This window comes from Lepidochelys olivacea (assembly GCF_965140295.1).
Source record: "Lepidochelys olivacea isolate rLepOli2 genome assembly, chromosome: 2".
In the NCBI taxonomy this organism is placed as follows: domain Eukaryota; kingdom Metazoa; phylum Chordata; order Testudines; family Cheloniidae; genus Lepidochelys; species Lepidochelys olivacea.
Window position 1 is genome coordinate 154,937,097 of NC_140412.1, and position 14,109 is coordinate 154,951,205.

At 42.7% G+C, this 14,109-nt stretch overlaps 1 protein-coding gene across 1 annotated transcript in view; it reads right to left on the reverse strand.

The window, feature by feature from the left end:
* LOC311517041 (dynein axonemal heavy chain 5-like) overlaps positions 1-14,109 on the reverse strand; it is a 266,786-nt gene that overhangs the window by 207,470 nt on the left and 45,207 nt on the right. Inside the window, exons 14-18 of the mRNA XM_084621560.1 lie at positions 10,391-10,510; positions 4,999-5,200; positions 3,614-3,709; positions 253-426; positions 70-159 (exon numbers count right to left, since the gene is read on the reverse strand). Coding sequence (XP_084477686.1) covers positions 70-159; positions 253-426; positions 3,614-3,709; positions 4,999-5,200; positions 10,391-10,510 — 682 coding nt within the window. The remainder of the gene's footprint in view (positions 1-69; positions 160-252; positions 427-3,613; positions 3,710-4,998; positions 5,201-10,390; positions 10,511-14,109) is intronic.

Genomic DNA, 14,109 nt, shown 5'->3' on the forward strand with positions numbered 1-14,109 from the left:
GCTATGTTATTGGCATGTCCTTTTTTTTTTTTTTTTTCGAATTTAGCATTCCCCCCACTAATTTCCAACCTTCAAAAGTGCAGTCTTCTTTTTAAAAAATTTCATTGGATGATCTATTTTTCTGAACAACTGCCGGGCCCACATAATCTTCCCAGTTACCTGCAATGGAGCAAGATTTAAGTTTATGTTTTCATTAACATAAAACAGACAAAGAGTAAACATCTTTTTCTCTCGCCTTAGTTTCATCCTTACAGGTGGTACATTACGAGGCATAGGCGGATTTTCTTTTTGCTTCTGGTAGAGTTTTCGAACCAGATCTAAATCTCGGCTGTATCGCTGAAGGATGATTATATATTTTTCAGTAAGATCAATATGGTCTTTACCAATGTGTTCAAACTTCATCAGAAGTCCCAACATCTGTTCAGTCTAAAAAGAGAGATTGGAGATTTGCAGTAAATGCTACATCAAGATGGCAATCGCTTAATAAGTTGTCATTGTGTGTTTATAACTGATTAAGTTATTTTATTGTGAATATAGAACAATCTTATCTAATAGGTTAATTTATTAAATTCTCATTTTGCTCTAATATCATGTTTAAAATAGTCTGATTTGTCAAAAGAGCTACCTACATAGGATAATGGGGCAATACTTAATTTCTCTCTGACTCTTCTCCAAATGATCAGTGTCATTTAGCCATACACAAGTCTGGTGTAGAGTACTCCTGGAATTCTGTGCCACTACACCTGGGAAGAATTCATGTCCCCCACAGATTTCTTTGCTTCTTCGCAGAAAATGATGGAGAAGCAAAGGGAAGCCACAAGATCAATGATGCACTGCTCCTCAGCAGTGCAGGGGTGTCTTTTCAGGTGCCCGGAGCAGCTGGCAGAGCGGTAAATTACAGCCACCCCAACCGGTGGCTCCAACCCTGCACCAGACTCAGTTGCTAGTCCTGGCTAGCTGGGCAACAACAGGAGTTCCTCTTCCCCTGCAAGGAGTGGCTGGGACCAGGACCAGGACCCACCCCAGAAATCTCCCCCGGCTACAGGAAGCTCCACACCCCACTCCCCGTATCCTGCCCCCATCGTTCCTCAGCATGGGGTGGGACACTGTAGAGGGGGCTTCTCTTCTGTATGTCCAACCCCCAGGCATCCATACCCCCCTTACCCAGACTCCCCCCCTGCATCCAGAGCCCCCCTGCACCCAGAGCCCCCCTGCACATGGAACCTCTGCCGAGCCCTACTGCCCCCCCCACATCTGGACCCCCACCCCACTGAGCTCCAATCAGCTGTACCTAGATCTGCACCCCACCAAACCCCACTCACCCAGTTCTCAGACCCCCCCCCCCGCCCCATTGAGCCTCTCACACCCAGACACCCCCCCAATCCCCAACCACCTTCACCTGGACTTCACCCCCCTCCTGAGCCCTAACCACCTTCACCTGGACCCCCCTGGAGAGTTCCATTCCCCCTGCACTCGGAACTCCCCAACGAGCCCCTGTGCATCCAGATCCCCCCCTGCACTTGGACGCCCCCACCAAGCAGCCTGCACTGAGATTTCCCCACATAGAACCCTCTCTCCCCACATCTGGCTCTACCCACACTAAGCCCCTAAACACTTGCATCCTGCTGTCTGAGCCTACTTGCCACACACATGGATCAGGACCTAGGGCTGGGCGTGTGTGCAAGACTGTCCCACTCACTTGTGAAATTGGTGTGCCTGGCATGGAGGGGCAGGGCCCCAGGTTGTTTCTGGAGTGGGCCTGGTCCTTGCACTGTGTCAGTGTTGGGTACAGCCTCACCTCCCAGTCTGTGTCCTGGGGGGAAGAAGGAGACCTGCAGGGTGCTCCCCACTGCCATGCTGGAGCCTCCACGTTTATTTATTGACAAATAAAATGAATAGAATTTTAAAATATTGTGCGCAGAATTTTTTTTTTCTTTTTTTTTTTCAGAATTCCCTCAGGAGAAAGTAGAGCAGTACTTCCCCCTTCATCAAGACTCCAATTCCTGACATCAGTGGGGCTCTGTGCAGGCACTGAGGTCTGCTCACATAGCTTGTTTTAGAATTGGGGCCCAAATCTAAAATTGGTCCTGATTTTAAAGACATAGCTCACAATGTTGATTTCTTTGTTTATTTCAATCTGGAAGGAGGAGCATAAGAAATGCAACTGAGAAAATATTTCAAATGAGCTGCTGGGTAATATATTTTTTAAACTGAGTACAGCTCTTTTCTGTCTTGTGCTATGTACTGGATGAAACCTTATAATGGGTTGAGTTAAAACTGATGTGTGAATGCACTCTTCACTTAAGATAGTTCTAAGAAACACTTAAGAGCCCATATCTAAACATGGCAAAACAGAGCCTGCTCAGAAACTAGCACCATGTGGGTGGAGAGTTCCACTGAGTATTGTGACTGTGTGCATGAGTGAGACACAGACGAACAGTTTAACAGAACAGAGACAGATTGAAAGGCCAAAAACGAAGCAGGAGCCTGTGAGCACAATGTATGACCTTGGAAAAAACTAGAGAAAGAACTTTTTGGCTCTGGTGTTGGCTAAAGAGGCTTGGGGACATAAGCTAATAAACTATTCTTTTGTTTCTGGTTCCTCCTATATTTAGAGTATAAAGAAACAAGATTACATTAAGAAAAATACCCAAGGCCTTCATCAATTACTATCCCAACCTGAAATATTCACAGGGCTTTGAACTTTGACTAGCAACTCAGGTCAAAAAGGGGCAACACTTGGAATAGTTTAAACTTGATTCTAATTCTTTTAAATTTCCACTCCCCATTTTCCCCCTAATAATTCTTGTAATGTAAGCACAATTAGGAATGAAAAAAAAAAAGCCAGCCAACATTTTGGAAGCAATAGGGGGCCAATCTTTAATACACTTTTTAAAAGGGGGAAATATTCATCTTAACAATATCTGTCTGTCAATTTAGGTGTTTATATAACTGTCTTCCTTGCCAGTGTAAAAGGAACAACCAACCGCTTTGCTCTGAGGCATAGAGGGGAGCATAGGCACCGTCTTTCTTAGTTACCCAGGGGTGCTCGAACCCTTACTACACCCCAGGCCCTGCGCCCACTCCACCCCAATGTACCAATGACAAACTGTAGGCTGGAGTAGAGAGAAGAAGGACAGAAAGCACTGAAAGGAAGTAATAGAAGGAAAGCAAAACTGCAGATAGTTCTGGAGGTGCAGAGAGGAACCAGGGCCTGTGAGGTAAATTGGAGAGCTAACGACAGATGCTCCAAGAGGAGCAATTTATTATTTTGTTGCACCAGTAGGGAAGAAGTAAGAGCCTGGGGCAGAAAAGAGAAAGACGAAACAAAATGGGGAAGACGAGAGGGACAAAAGATGTGAGGAAGACAGAACAGGAAATTGGCACTTGACAATTGTCAGTATTTAAATTTCCAATATTTCTGACTGAGTGCACTTGAGCTTGAAGAGTGTGCCGATACTGCTCAACTCCTCTGATATTATCTCACACCGAACAAGCATTGTGGCCTGATTTCCAAAGATGCTGAACATCTGCAGCATGCAGAGATTTCAGTAGGATTTGTGGATGCCCAGCACTTCTGAAGGTCAAGTATTTTACTTGCAGAATTACTCACAGTTAAAGATTTCTCAAACCAAGAATCTACTAATTCTTGCATTGACTGGTGCAGACCTTCAATTTGATTCTTAAATTCAAGGTAATCTTTCTCAAACTGAAAAGGGGGAGAGGGTAACAAAACAAAAAGAAACAAAAATGGGTTATATGATGTCATTAATTTTCATGTAAAGCCACCCTCTTGGAGTCAATACAGCATTTGCATATTCTTCCCATTAAGTGTATTCAGCACTGTACAGAACAGTACAGTGACAGAGCCCATAACCCCCCAGGAGTTTACATGCTAGATCAGGCAAACACGAAACAGTTAGCAGGACTACTTTCCATAATGATTTATCTTGAATGCCCAGTGTGAAGAATCCTGTGAGATTCTGAGTGCCTTCATCATCTCACAAGAGACACCCACCACCCTACAGGGGCAGTCCACACTATACTCTCACCCAATCATTTCATATGTAGAAATGCCAAAAAACCCATAAAAGCAGTTAGAGATCTTGAAACAGCCCAAAACCTCAGCAGGCATCCAAATATGATTTTCAGTGGACAACCATACAACAAATATTACAGACATCAGAGCACAGTCCAGAAGTGCTCCAGGCCTGAAACATAAAGAGCGATTTTAAAAATTTGCAAACCATGAGTTAGGAAGAACGGTAGTGCAATAAGTCAAAATATTTTTCATGTGTTGTAATTATGGTCCAGATCTAGCAAAGCACAGGGCCCTGATTCAAGAAACTGGGGCCTTAAATATGGGAGTAGTGACACTAGCTTCCATCAGACTACTCATGTTCTTGGAGCACATGCATAACTGCTTTGATAGAACAGAGTCTAAGAACTGCTATTAAAACAATCCAGTTTGAGCTCTGTGCTTTACCACGGCACATAAAAGAGTCACCTAAGTGCTAACTACAGGCCTGATTCTTCAATTCTTCCTCCTCTAATTAATCCTTACTGATGCAAGCAGTGCCACTGACTTCAGTATCACTGCATGCATGAGTTAGGGTTTTCCAGATGGGATTCAAGGTTCACGGATCTCAAAAAAAAAGGAAAAAGTTTTGTTTTCCAATTAGCATAAAATATGCTCAAGATACAAGAAAAAGTGTTTGCACCACTGGGCCATTAAGCTGTCACATTAACAACTAGTTCACTTATCTGGGTACAACTACCAGTGGTGAATGTCTAACAACTTAAAATTGTCTTAATAAGATAGGAACCTGTTAGAATTATAAACAAATTAATGCAGATATTGTTATAAACTTTACACTGGTTCTTTTGTACACTGTTATAAAATCCACCATATTTTCAAGGAAATGCATAGTTTAAAGTGACTGATTTAGATTTTCACGAGTGTTTAACATTTCTGATTATTATTTCTGAAATACGTACCTCTTGTTTCCTGTGATCCAGAACGTCATAGGTTTTTGATTTGGTGTTTGTAGCAATCATCTGGTAACGAGCACTGATCTTTTCAATACCTTCTATTTTTATATTCTGTAGCTCTAAAAGGCCTTCCATGATATTGCTTATATCTGAAATCTTTTCCAAGCGTTTACAGAATGCGTCAAATTTTCCAAATATATAGTTTTCACTGATGATAAAAAAGGCAATAGAGGGACTATCATAAACATATGGAATAAAACATACTGCAAGAATTTCTAAAATTCAGATATTTTCTTCCAGTACTTGCACAATGTTTCTCTTTTTCTAAAATGTACTCTTCTTAGTGCAGAATCAAGTAAAATACTTTTACTATGAGTATGAAGTACTTAATGCTTAATTCTTACATGTGCCAATTTTGGTCCTAATTGTAATTGTTTTATTTAAAAGAGTATCTCCACTTATGTCACATTTTCAGAACATCACAATTTGGCCTTGTAATGCTAAGATGCAGGCTGAAAGCCTTGTTTGACAGTGCTGATTCAGGCAAAACTCTCATTGGCAATTGTTGTAGCAACCAGGCAAGGTACTAACAAACTTCAACAGGACTTTATTTTTAAAGTGGAAACCTCTTTACCAAGCTGCTGCTGCACCCTCAGTAGTTCTCACTCCGCCTCCTCAACTTCCCCCCCCTTCCTGTTTTCTGTCCTTTCAGACTCCCAACAGCCAGTGCTAATAATTACAAGCAGCATCTAAACACCACATTCCCTCCTCTCTTAAGAAACTCTCCCAATTGAAATAAACATTGTTGTTCTAACCACAGGAACAAATACGAAACAAGACACTATACTGTTGGCAGAAATATTACACTGAAAACACTGTAGATACTACATAACATAGTCTCTAGTCCAGACAGGTGGTCGTCTGGGTATGACAGGCCATCTCTCAAGCCCTGGTTCCAGTGCAATGTCTTGTTGTGTTGATACTATGGTGAAATCATCCAATACAGACTGGGTGTTAGCATAATCTCTCTTGGTGCATAGGCAGGTGCAAGATAAGAAGCATTCCATACCTGCCCATCAGAAAGTCAATAGGTGTAAGGTCCCTTCTTCTCTATGATTTTAAGAGGAGCTATGAATTTATGGTCCCCTTTGCATAAAATTCCAGGTTTTCATATCCTAACAAAGAAACCACACCCAAACTTTGGTTCCTTAGCACCCCGCCACTTGTCTGTGAAAGCCTTATACTTTGCTTGGTTCTGTTCAACTGTTTTTCTCATATCATCCGCGGTTGGGGCATCAGGTCGTGACTTTAACAATCCAGCAATGTTCAGTTTAGTATTCATCTGTTTCCCATGCAGTAACTCTGCAGGTGATCTTTGCATTGTGGCATGTCGTGTAGCCCGGTTTGCTTGCAAGAAATCAGTAGTGAAGGGTATCCACAATCGCCCTTCCAGTTTAGCCATTTGCAAACTCTCTTTCAAACTTTTGTTAAACCATTCGATTTCCCCATTGGCTCGAGGGTAACATAGGGATGACCTTCTGTGTAAAATGTTCCTCTCTGCAAGAAAAGTTTCAAACTCCAAGGAAGTAAATTGACTACCATTATCTGAAACCAGTTCTTTGGGGTTACCTTCCCTGCTAAAAACGAAGAGAGGAACTTAATTACTGTAGCAGAAGAGATTTGCAATGTAAACGCTACTTCAGGCCATTTACTGAAATAGTCTATGAAAGTGATGGCATAACGGCAGTCACTTGGAGCTGTATCAAAGGGTCCTAAAATGTCAATCGCCACTTTTTCCCATGCAGATTCAGGAAGAGGAACAGGCTGTAATAGAGGGATACATGTCACTGCTGTCTTATCATGCTTTTGGCAAGTGACACAGGATTTTATGAGTGCTTCAGTTTGAGAGTCCATCCCTGGCCACCAATACAGATTCCGTAGTCGTTGTCTGGTTCTGACAATTCCTTGATGAGGATCATGTGCCAGGTGTATGAGTTTTGACTGTAATTCTTCTGGCACAAGTAACTGGTGTGTACCTCATAGCACACAGCCATCAAGCAAAGAAAGTTCATCCCAAACTCGAAAATAAGGCAGCAAAACTGGGTCAAGGTTTTTAGGGTTACTGGGCCATCTCTTTGTCAGAAATTCCTGTAGTTTTTCTTGAATTGGACACACTGAGCAAGCAGCTTGAAATTGTTTTCTTGTAACTGCAGTAAGAGTGCTTGTAATAAGCGCAACTACTACACCCTCATCCTCCGGTGGACCATCTGGTGAAGGCAAAGGTAGGCGAGAAAGGCAATCAGCTACCACATTTTGGTTTCCAGGCTTATATTCCAGTTCATAATTGAAAGAGAGTAGTCTTGCAGGCCACCTAGCAATACGATATCCTGCTCTTCTCAGTCCTTTCGTGGTGAGCAACATCGTCAAAGGGCTGTGGTCTGTGCGCAACTTGAACGTGCGGCCCCACAGGTAAGTTCTCCATTTTTCAGTAGCCCAGACACAAACAAGTGCTTCTTTTTCAACTGTAGAATATTTCCTCTCAGCATAACTTAGTGTCCTTGAAGCAAATGCAACAGTCCTCTCTGTGTTGACCTCATGAAGTTGTGTGAGGACAGCCCCAAGTCCATAATCAGAAGCATCAATAGTTACAACTGTGGGCAATGCAGGAGTGAATAGTGCAAGTGCTGGACTATGTACAATCAAGTCTTTCACCATTTCGAAACTAGCTTGTGCATCTGTTGTCTACACTAAGATTGAACTTCTCCGTAGTAATTCTCGTAATGGTTCAATGACAGAAGCATAATTGGGAATGAATTGTGCATACCAGGGGGTCAGACCCAAGAAGGAACGTAAGGTTTGCAGATCTGTTGGAGGAGGAGCATTTGAAATTGCCAGGATATAATCTGGATCAGGTTCTAGTCCAGCCTGTGAAATTGTATGCCCCAGAAAAGAGAGTTCAGTTTGTCTAAATTTGCATTTGGACCTATTGAGCTTGAGGCCTGCTTTGCTGATGCAGTTTAGTACAGACTGCAGGTTATTGTCATGCTCCTCACAAGTATTTCCAAACACTATAATATCATCCAGATAGCACTGAACTCCATGTTGATTCTTCAGAATCAATTACATCATTTTTTGGAAGGCACTTGGGGCAGATGCGAGACCGTATGGAACATGTTTAAAATGAAATAGTCCCTCGTGTAATAAATGCTGTGAGGTCTCTGCTATCTTCATGCAACATAACCTGGTAGTATGTGGTCTTCAAATCAAGAACAGAAAACATCTTTGCTCCATGGAGTTCTGCAAATACTTCTTCTATGTGAGGAAGAGGATGGCTGTCAATCACAATAGCTTTATTTGGCTCCCTTAAGTCCACACAAAGGCGAATGCCTCCACCCTTCTTCTCCATCACTACTATAGGTGAAACCCATTCCGAGGAGTCAATCTCTTCCATAATGTCCTTTTGAACAAGTTTTCTACGATCCTCTGAAACAGCATCCCTGACTGAAAATGGTAAGCGCCGTAACTTCTGTCGTACAGGCATCACATTATTCCGCATTTTAACTTTATGCATAAAACCATAAGCACAGCCGAGTTTCTCCTCAACCTGGTGTTGGGTCCCAGCTGAAACTGGTGTGTGTACCGCAAGAGTGCTTTGCTGAGGAAGATCAATTCGTCCATTAACTACCCTGAGATTTAAAGCAGCCAATGAATCTCTGCCAAGGATAGGAGTGCCTTTGTGGACAATGTAGAACTCTGCAGTTACACAGCAATCACCAAAAGTAACTATTGCTGGCAGGCAGCCATGTAGTGAAATATGGTTTTTCAAATAGCACACCAAGTGAAGTTTGGGTTCAGTAAGAGGCACATCGTTAAAGTAATGCAAATAGATGGAATAAGGTAATATAGATACTGCTAAGCCAATGTCCAACATTAGCTGAATAGAGTGTGATTTGTCTGAGGGTATGGTGGAAACATTTACAGTGCACTTTATTTCTTCTGGAATATGTGCAGTAGTGATTTTGTCCACGCTCAGCACAGTAACATCTGGTATTGTAACTGCATGCACCTGTTGATTGAACTGGCTGCTGCAACATACTTTAGCAAAATGCCCAATCTTTTTGCAATGATTGCACTGAGCTACTTTTGCAGGACATCCTGTGTAGCTTGCAAGGTGTTGTGGGGATCCACAGTGAAAGCATGTTTTTACTGTATTTTGAATTTGCTGATTCGGTGGTTTTCCATTAGTTTTCCTCTTGTAATCGTTTGTCTGCAGCGATAGTGAACTTTTCTGCAAAGGAGTCACAGCCTGGACTGTGCCTCCTGTATCCATGCTCATTATTTTGGCTTCAGCTGTAGCTGACTCAATCTGAGTAGCAGTGGTTATTGCTTTTTCTAGTGTAAGTTGTGGTTCTAGAAGTAAGCGTTCTCTTACACGAAGCATGGTTGTTTTCTCAATGGGCTGGTCTCTATAATCATCTCATCTGCCATATTCCCGAAGTCATAAGTTACAATCAGACTCCTCAGGGAAGCAATATACTGCATTATAGTCTCCCCTGTTTTCTGGTCACACTGGCGAAATCTGTAGTGATTAGCTACTACATTCACTTTTGGCACAAAAATGTTCTTTAATGCAGTGAGTGCAGTCTCATTTATCATCTGCAAGGGAAAAAGCGTGAAATATATGCTGCCCTTCTGCTCCAAGGCAGTGGATTAGCAGAGCACGCTTTCTTGCTTCAGAAATCTCTGTAGCAGTGATTGGAAGCAGATAAGTCTCAAACATATGGATCTAGGCAGTAAAAGCAATTGGAGGCTCACCTGGACTTTGCAGAAAGGGTGCAAGTGGGTTCAGAGGCAAAAGATCTATCCTCGTCACCAAAATGTTGTAGCAACCAGAGAAGGTACTAACAAACTTCAACAAGGCTTTATTTTTAAAGTGGAAACCTCTTTACCAAGCTGCTGCTGCACCCTCAGTAGCTCTCACTCTGCCTCCTCAACTTCCCCCCGGCCCCGCTTCCTGTTTCCTTGTCCTTTCAGACTCCCAGCAGCCAGTGCTCCCAGTTCTAATAATTAAAAGCAGCATCTAAACTCCACAGCAATATGATTAAAGACCTGATCAAAAAGCCCACTTATGAATATGCTTAACTCTAAATTCATGCATTAGTTCAACTGAAATCCCTTTGGGCCTATATGGGTAACAAATCTGTGACAAACTCTGGCAAAACTTGTCACTGAAAAAATTTTTCTGAATAAATTCTGCAGGATCAGGTCTGGAACATGCTACAGTTTATATTTTCACTGAATGTTAAACTCTCCAGTTCATCTGAACATATGTTGATTGTGCAGTTATAAATTATATAAATGGACAAGATTTGATTCAAGGACAGAATGAATGATTTACCTGAAATCAAACTGCCGATCACTTGGATTTTCCTTTAGCTTCTCCCTTACTCTCTGAAAATATGTTTGATATTGTTCATTGAGATAAATACATTCTTGTACCCTCTTTAATAATTCTTGCCTAAAAACAAAAGTGAACAGAAGACAAACTTAATAACCATAGAAAGCTGCACAAATGATTACAATAATAGAACATTTCAGCTACGTAGACATTTTATCAAGCCCAGTACTTAGAAAATATTGTATTAACATTACAAAGAGTACCTTGATAAAATGTGTACATAGATGTATATAAATACATCATTCAAAATGTGAAAAGGATTAAATTAAAATGTTCATTTTTAAACTGTTTTACAGGCTAGAATTTTGTTTTGTTTTATGTTTTACTGTGATTGGACCAAATCTTGACCCTATGACACTGCTCAGCACAGGCCAGATAGGAACTGCCTACACCATGTAGCCTGTTCAGTTCCTGTACTTCAGCCATTTTTTTCCTCTACAAACTGTGTCCTTGTTTCCAGGAAAGTTTGGATTCTCCTCTTCTTAGGTAGGATCAAACGTCAGAAAAGTCTCTTGTTTCCTTTAAATGTGAACATCTAGAAAGCCACAATTCCCAAGTCCACAAGCTGGGTTCAATTTATGTGCAGTAGTTTGACCAATCTTGACATAGCTACTATAGATTAAATAGTGGGCAGGGGGAGGCTGTACTTGTCCCTTTTAGTTTAAATAATGGACTGTTATTACATATATAAGCCAACTAGTTGTAAAGATCATCACTGTGTTAGGACTTTGTCACTCTGTTTCCAGAACGTTTGTCAGACCAAAGGAATCATAAATTAACAAACGTAAAACCTCATGAATTCACCCTACTCACTCAGAGACTTCAGCAAACAAAGTGATAAAACAAAAAGAATTCATTAGAAATTAATTTTGTTCAGGTATGTTAAAAATTGTATTTTAATTTTATTTATGAACATTCTTTATCTTTAAGGATACAATTTAGTCACGGAGATCAGGGAAGTCAATGATTCTGTGAATTCACCCAACCTTGGTGACTTCTGTGGCTTAATCTGTGAGCAGCTGGAGCCGGGTCACAGGCTCCCATGAATTTTTGTTTATTGCCCGTGGCCTGTCCATGACTTTTACTAAAAATTACCATGACAAAATCTTATCCTTATTTATAATGTACATACCAATATTCTGTCATGTGCTGGTTATTCTCTCGAGTGCTGGTTAAAGATAATTACGTTTTTCTACACACAAAGAGCAACTAGAAATCTTCAGCATGAATTACTTTTATGTCAGTCATGCCTGTAATCTAGGGGTCATCTTTAACTTGATCCTCTCTCTAGATCCTCAGATCAAGGCTATGTCTAAATCTTGCTGTTTATTCCTGCACAAGATCTCTAAAATGCAGTCTTCTCTACCCATCCACAAAGAGAAAACTCTCGTCCAGGCTTTCACCATCTTGTTTTCACTATTGCAGCATCCTCTTCTCTGGCCATGACAAATGCAATCTCTCGCCCCATTGATCAGTACATGTAGGTGAATGATGACAGATACAGGGATGGATTTAAGCAGGAGGCTACAACTTTATTAGCACTGGGGAAGGATTCTATCTGTGCGGTCTGCCCATCTCTCACATACCAGGGATTTAAGTGGGTCCAGTCCAGTGAGTTATAGAGCTCCCACCGTTTAACACGTTACTCCAGGGCGGCTCTTCTCTGCCTACCTGTAGGATTCAGCTCACTCTTCTGAATCCTCTCCCCAAAAGGGGGACAGAGGGTACCAAAGAGGTCTCTTGGGCTGTGAAGACATCAGGTTTCTCCTTCACCCATAAGCACAAGTTGCAAGTCTCTCTTAAGTCTGGAAGATGGCCCTTTCGCCTTTTATCCACACTGGACACCCTGCACAGCTTGCAATGAACTAAACATTCATTCCCATTACTAATATTAATTTCTAACTCCTATTTCTTCTTTGTGCTTTCTCCTATGCTGCCCCTCACTCGTGGGAGGAGCTTCCCATAAATATCCATAAGGCCATCTCATTGTCCTCCTTCAAATTCCTCCTTAAACTCTCCTTTGCCATGATTCTACAAAAAATTTGATGATGAGGCAGCTGGTGCTGAGACCACAGCCTATCACACTGATCAACATTGTCTCATTGTTTCCTTGTATTCCCCCATTAGTCTGCCTGTTTGCCTTTTGTATTGCAGCAGCGCCTAAGAGTCATGGATAAGGAGCCCACTGTGCGAGGTGCTGTACAAACACAGAAAAATGGTCCCTGACCTAAAAAATCTAAGGGTATGTCTACATTACAAAATTAGGTTGATATTATAGAAGTCAGTCTTTAGAAATCGATTTTATACAGTCGATTGCGTATGTCCACACTAAGCGCATTAAGTCGGCGGAGTGCGTCCTCACTACCACGGCTAGCATCGACTTACAGAGCGGTGCACTGTGGGTAGCTATCCCACAGTTCCTGCAGTCTCCGCTGCCCATTGGAATTCTGGGTTAAGCTCCCAGTGCCTGGTGAGGCAAAAACATTGTCGCAGGTGGTTTTGGGTACATGTCGTCAGTCACCCCTCCCTCCGTGAAAGCAACGGCAGACAATCGTTTTGCGCCTTTTTTCCATGCAGATGCCATACCATGACAAGCGTGCAGCCAGCTCAGCTCAGCTCGCCAACACTGCCGCTGTTCTGTCCTGGGTGCTGCTGGCAGCAGATGGTGCAGTAGGTCTGCTAACCATCATCATCCACCGCTTCCGCTGCAACTCTGCTCTCCTGCAGCTTGGGGGATCCGTTCTGGTTCTCCTGGGTGCTGCTAACTGTCATCATACACCGTTTCCACTGCAACTCTGCTCTGCTGCTATTGTCTCAATAGCGAATTGCTGCATGTTGTCTGTCATGGGCTCCTGGGTACGTGTGTTCTTCCTCGGGAAATGTGCGCAGTGCTAACCGTTGTCCTCCACCGCTTCCATGCAACTCTGCTCTCATGAATCCGCCTAGCAGGTCCTCTTGTCGTTCTCTATAAATATCTATTCTTGTGTCATCCGTCTTTAGCCACCACTTCTGCTGCAAATCTGCTCTCCTGCAGACACCATACCACGGCAAGCATGCAGCCCACTCAGATCACTGTGGCAGTTATGAGCATTGTAAACACCTCGCGCATTATCCTGCAATATATGCAGAACCAGAACCTGCAAAAGCAGGCGAGGAGGTGACAGCAGCGCAGTGATGAAAGTGATGAGGACATGGACACAGACTTCTCTCAAAGCACGGGCCCCAGCAATTTGGACATCCTGGTGGCAATAGGGCAGGCTCATGATGTGGAACGCCGATTCTGGGCTCGGGAAACAAGCACAGACTGGTGGGACTGCATAAGGAATTGTTGCAGGTCTGGGATGATTCCCAGTGACTCTGAAACTTTCGCATGCGTAAGGGCACTTTCATGGAACTTTGTGACTTGCTTTCCCCTGCCCAGAAGCGCAAGAATACCAAGATGAGAGCAGCCCTCACAGTTCACAAGTGAGTGGCGATAGCCCTGTGGAAGCTTGCAACATCAGACAGCTACCAGTCAGTCGGGAATCAATTTGGAGTGGGCAAATATACTGTGGGGGCTGCTGTGATCCAAGCAGCCAACGCAATCACTGAGCTGCTGCTATCAAAGGTAGTGACTCTGGGAAATGTGCAGGTCGTAGTGGATGGCTTTTCTGCAATGG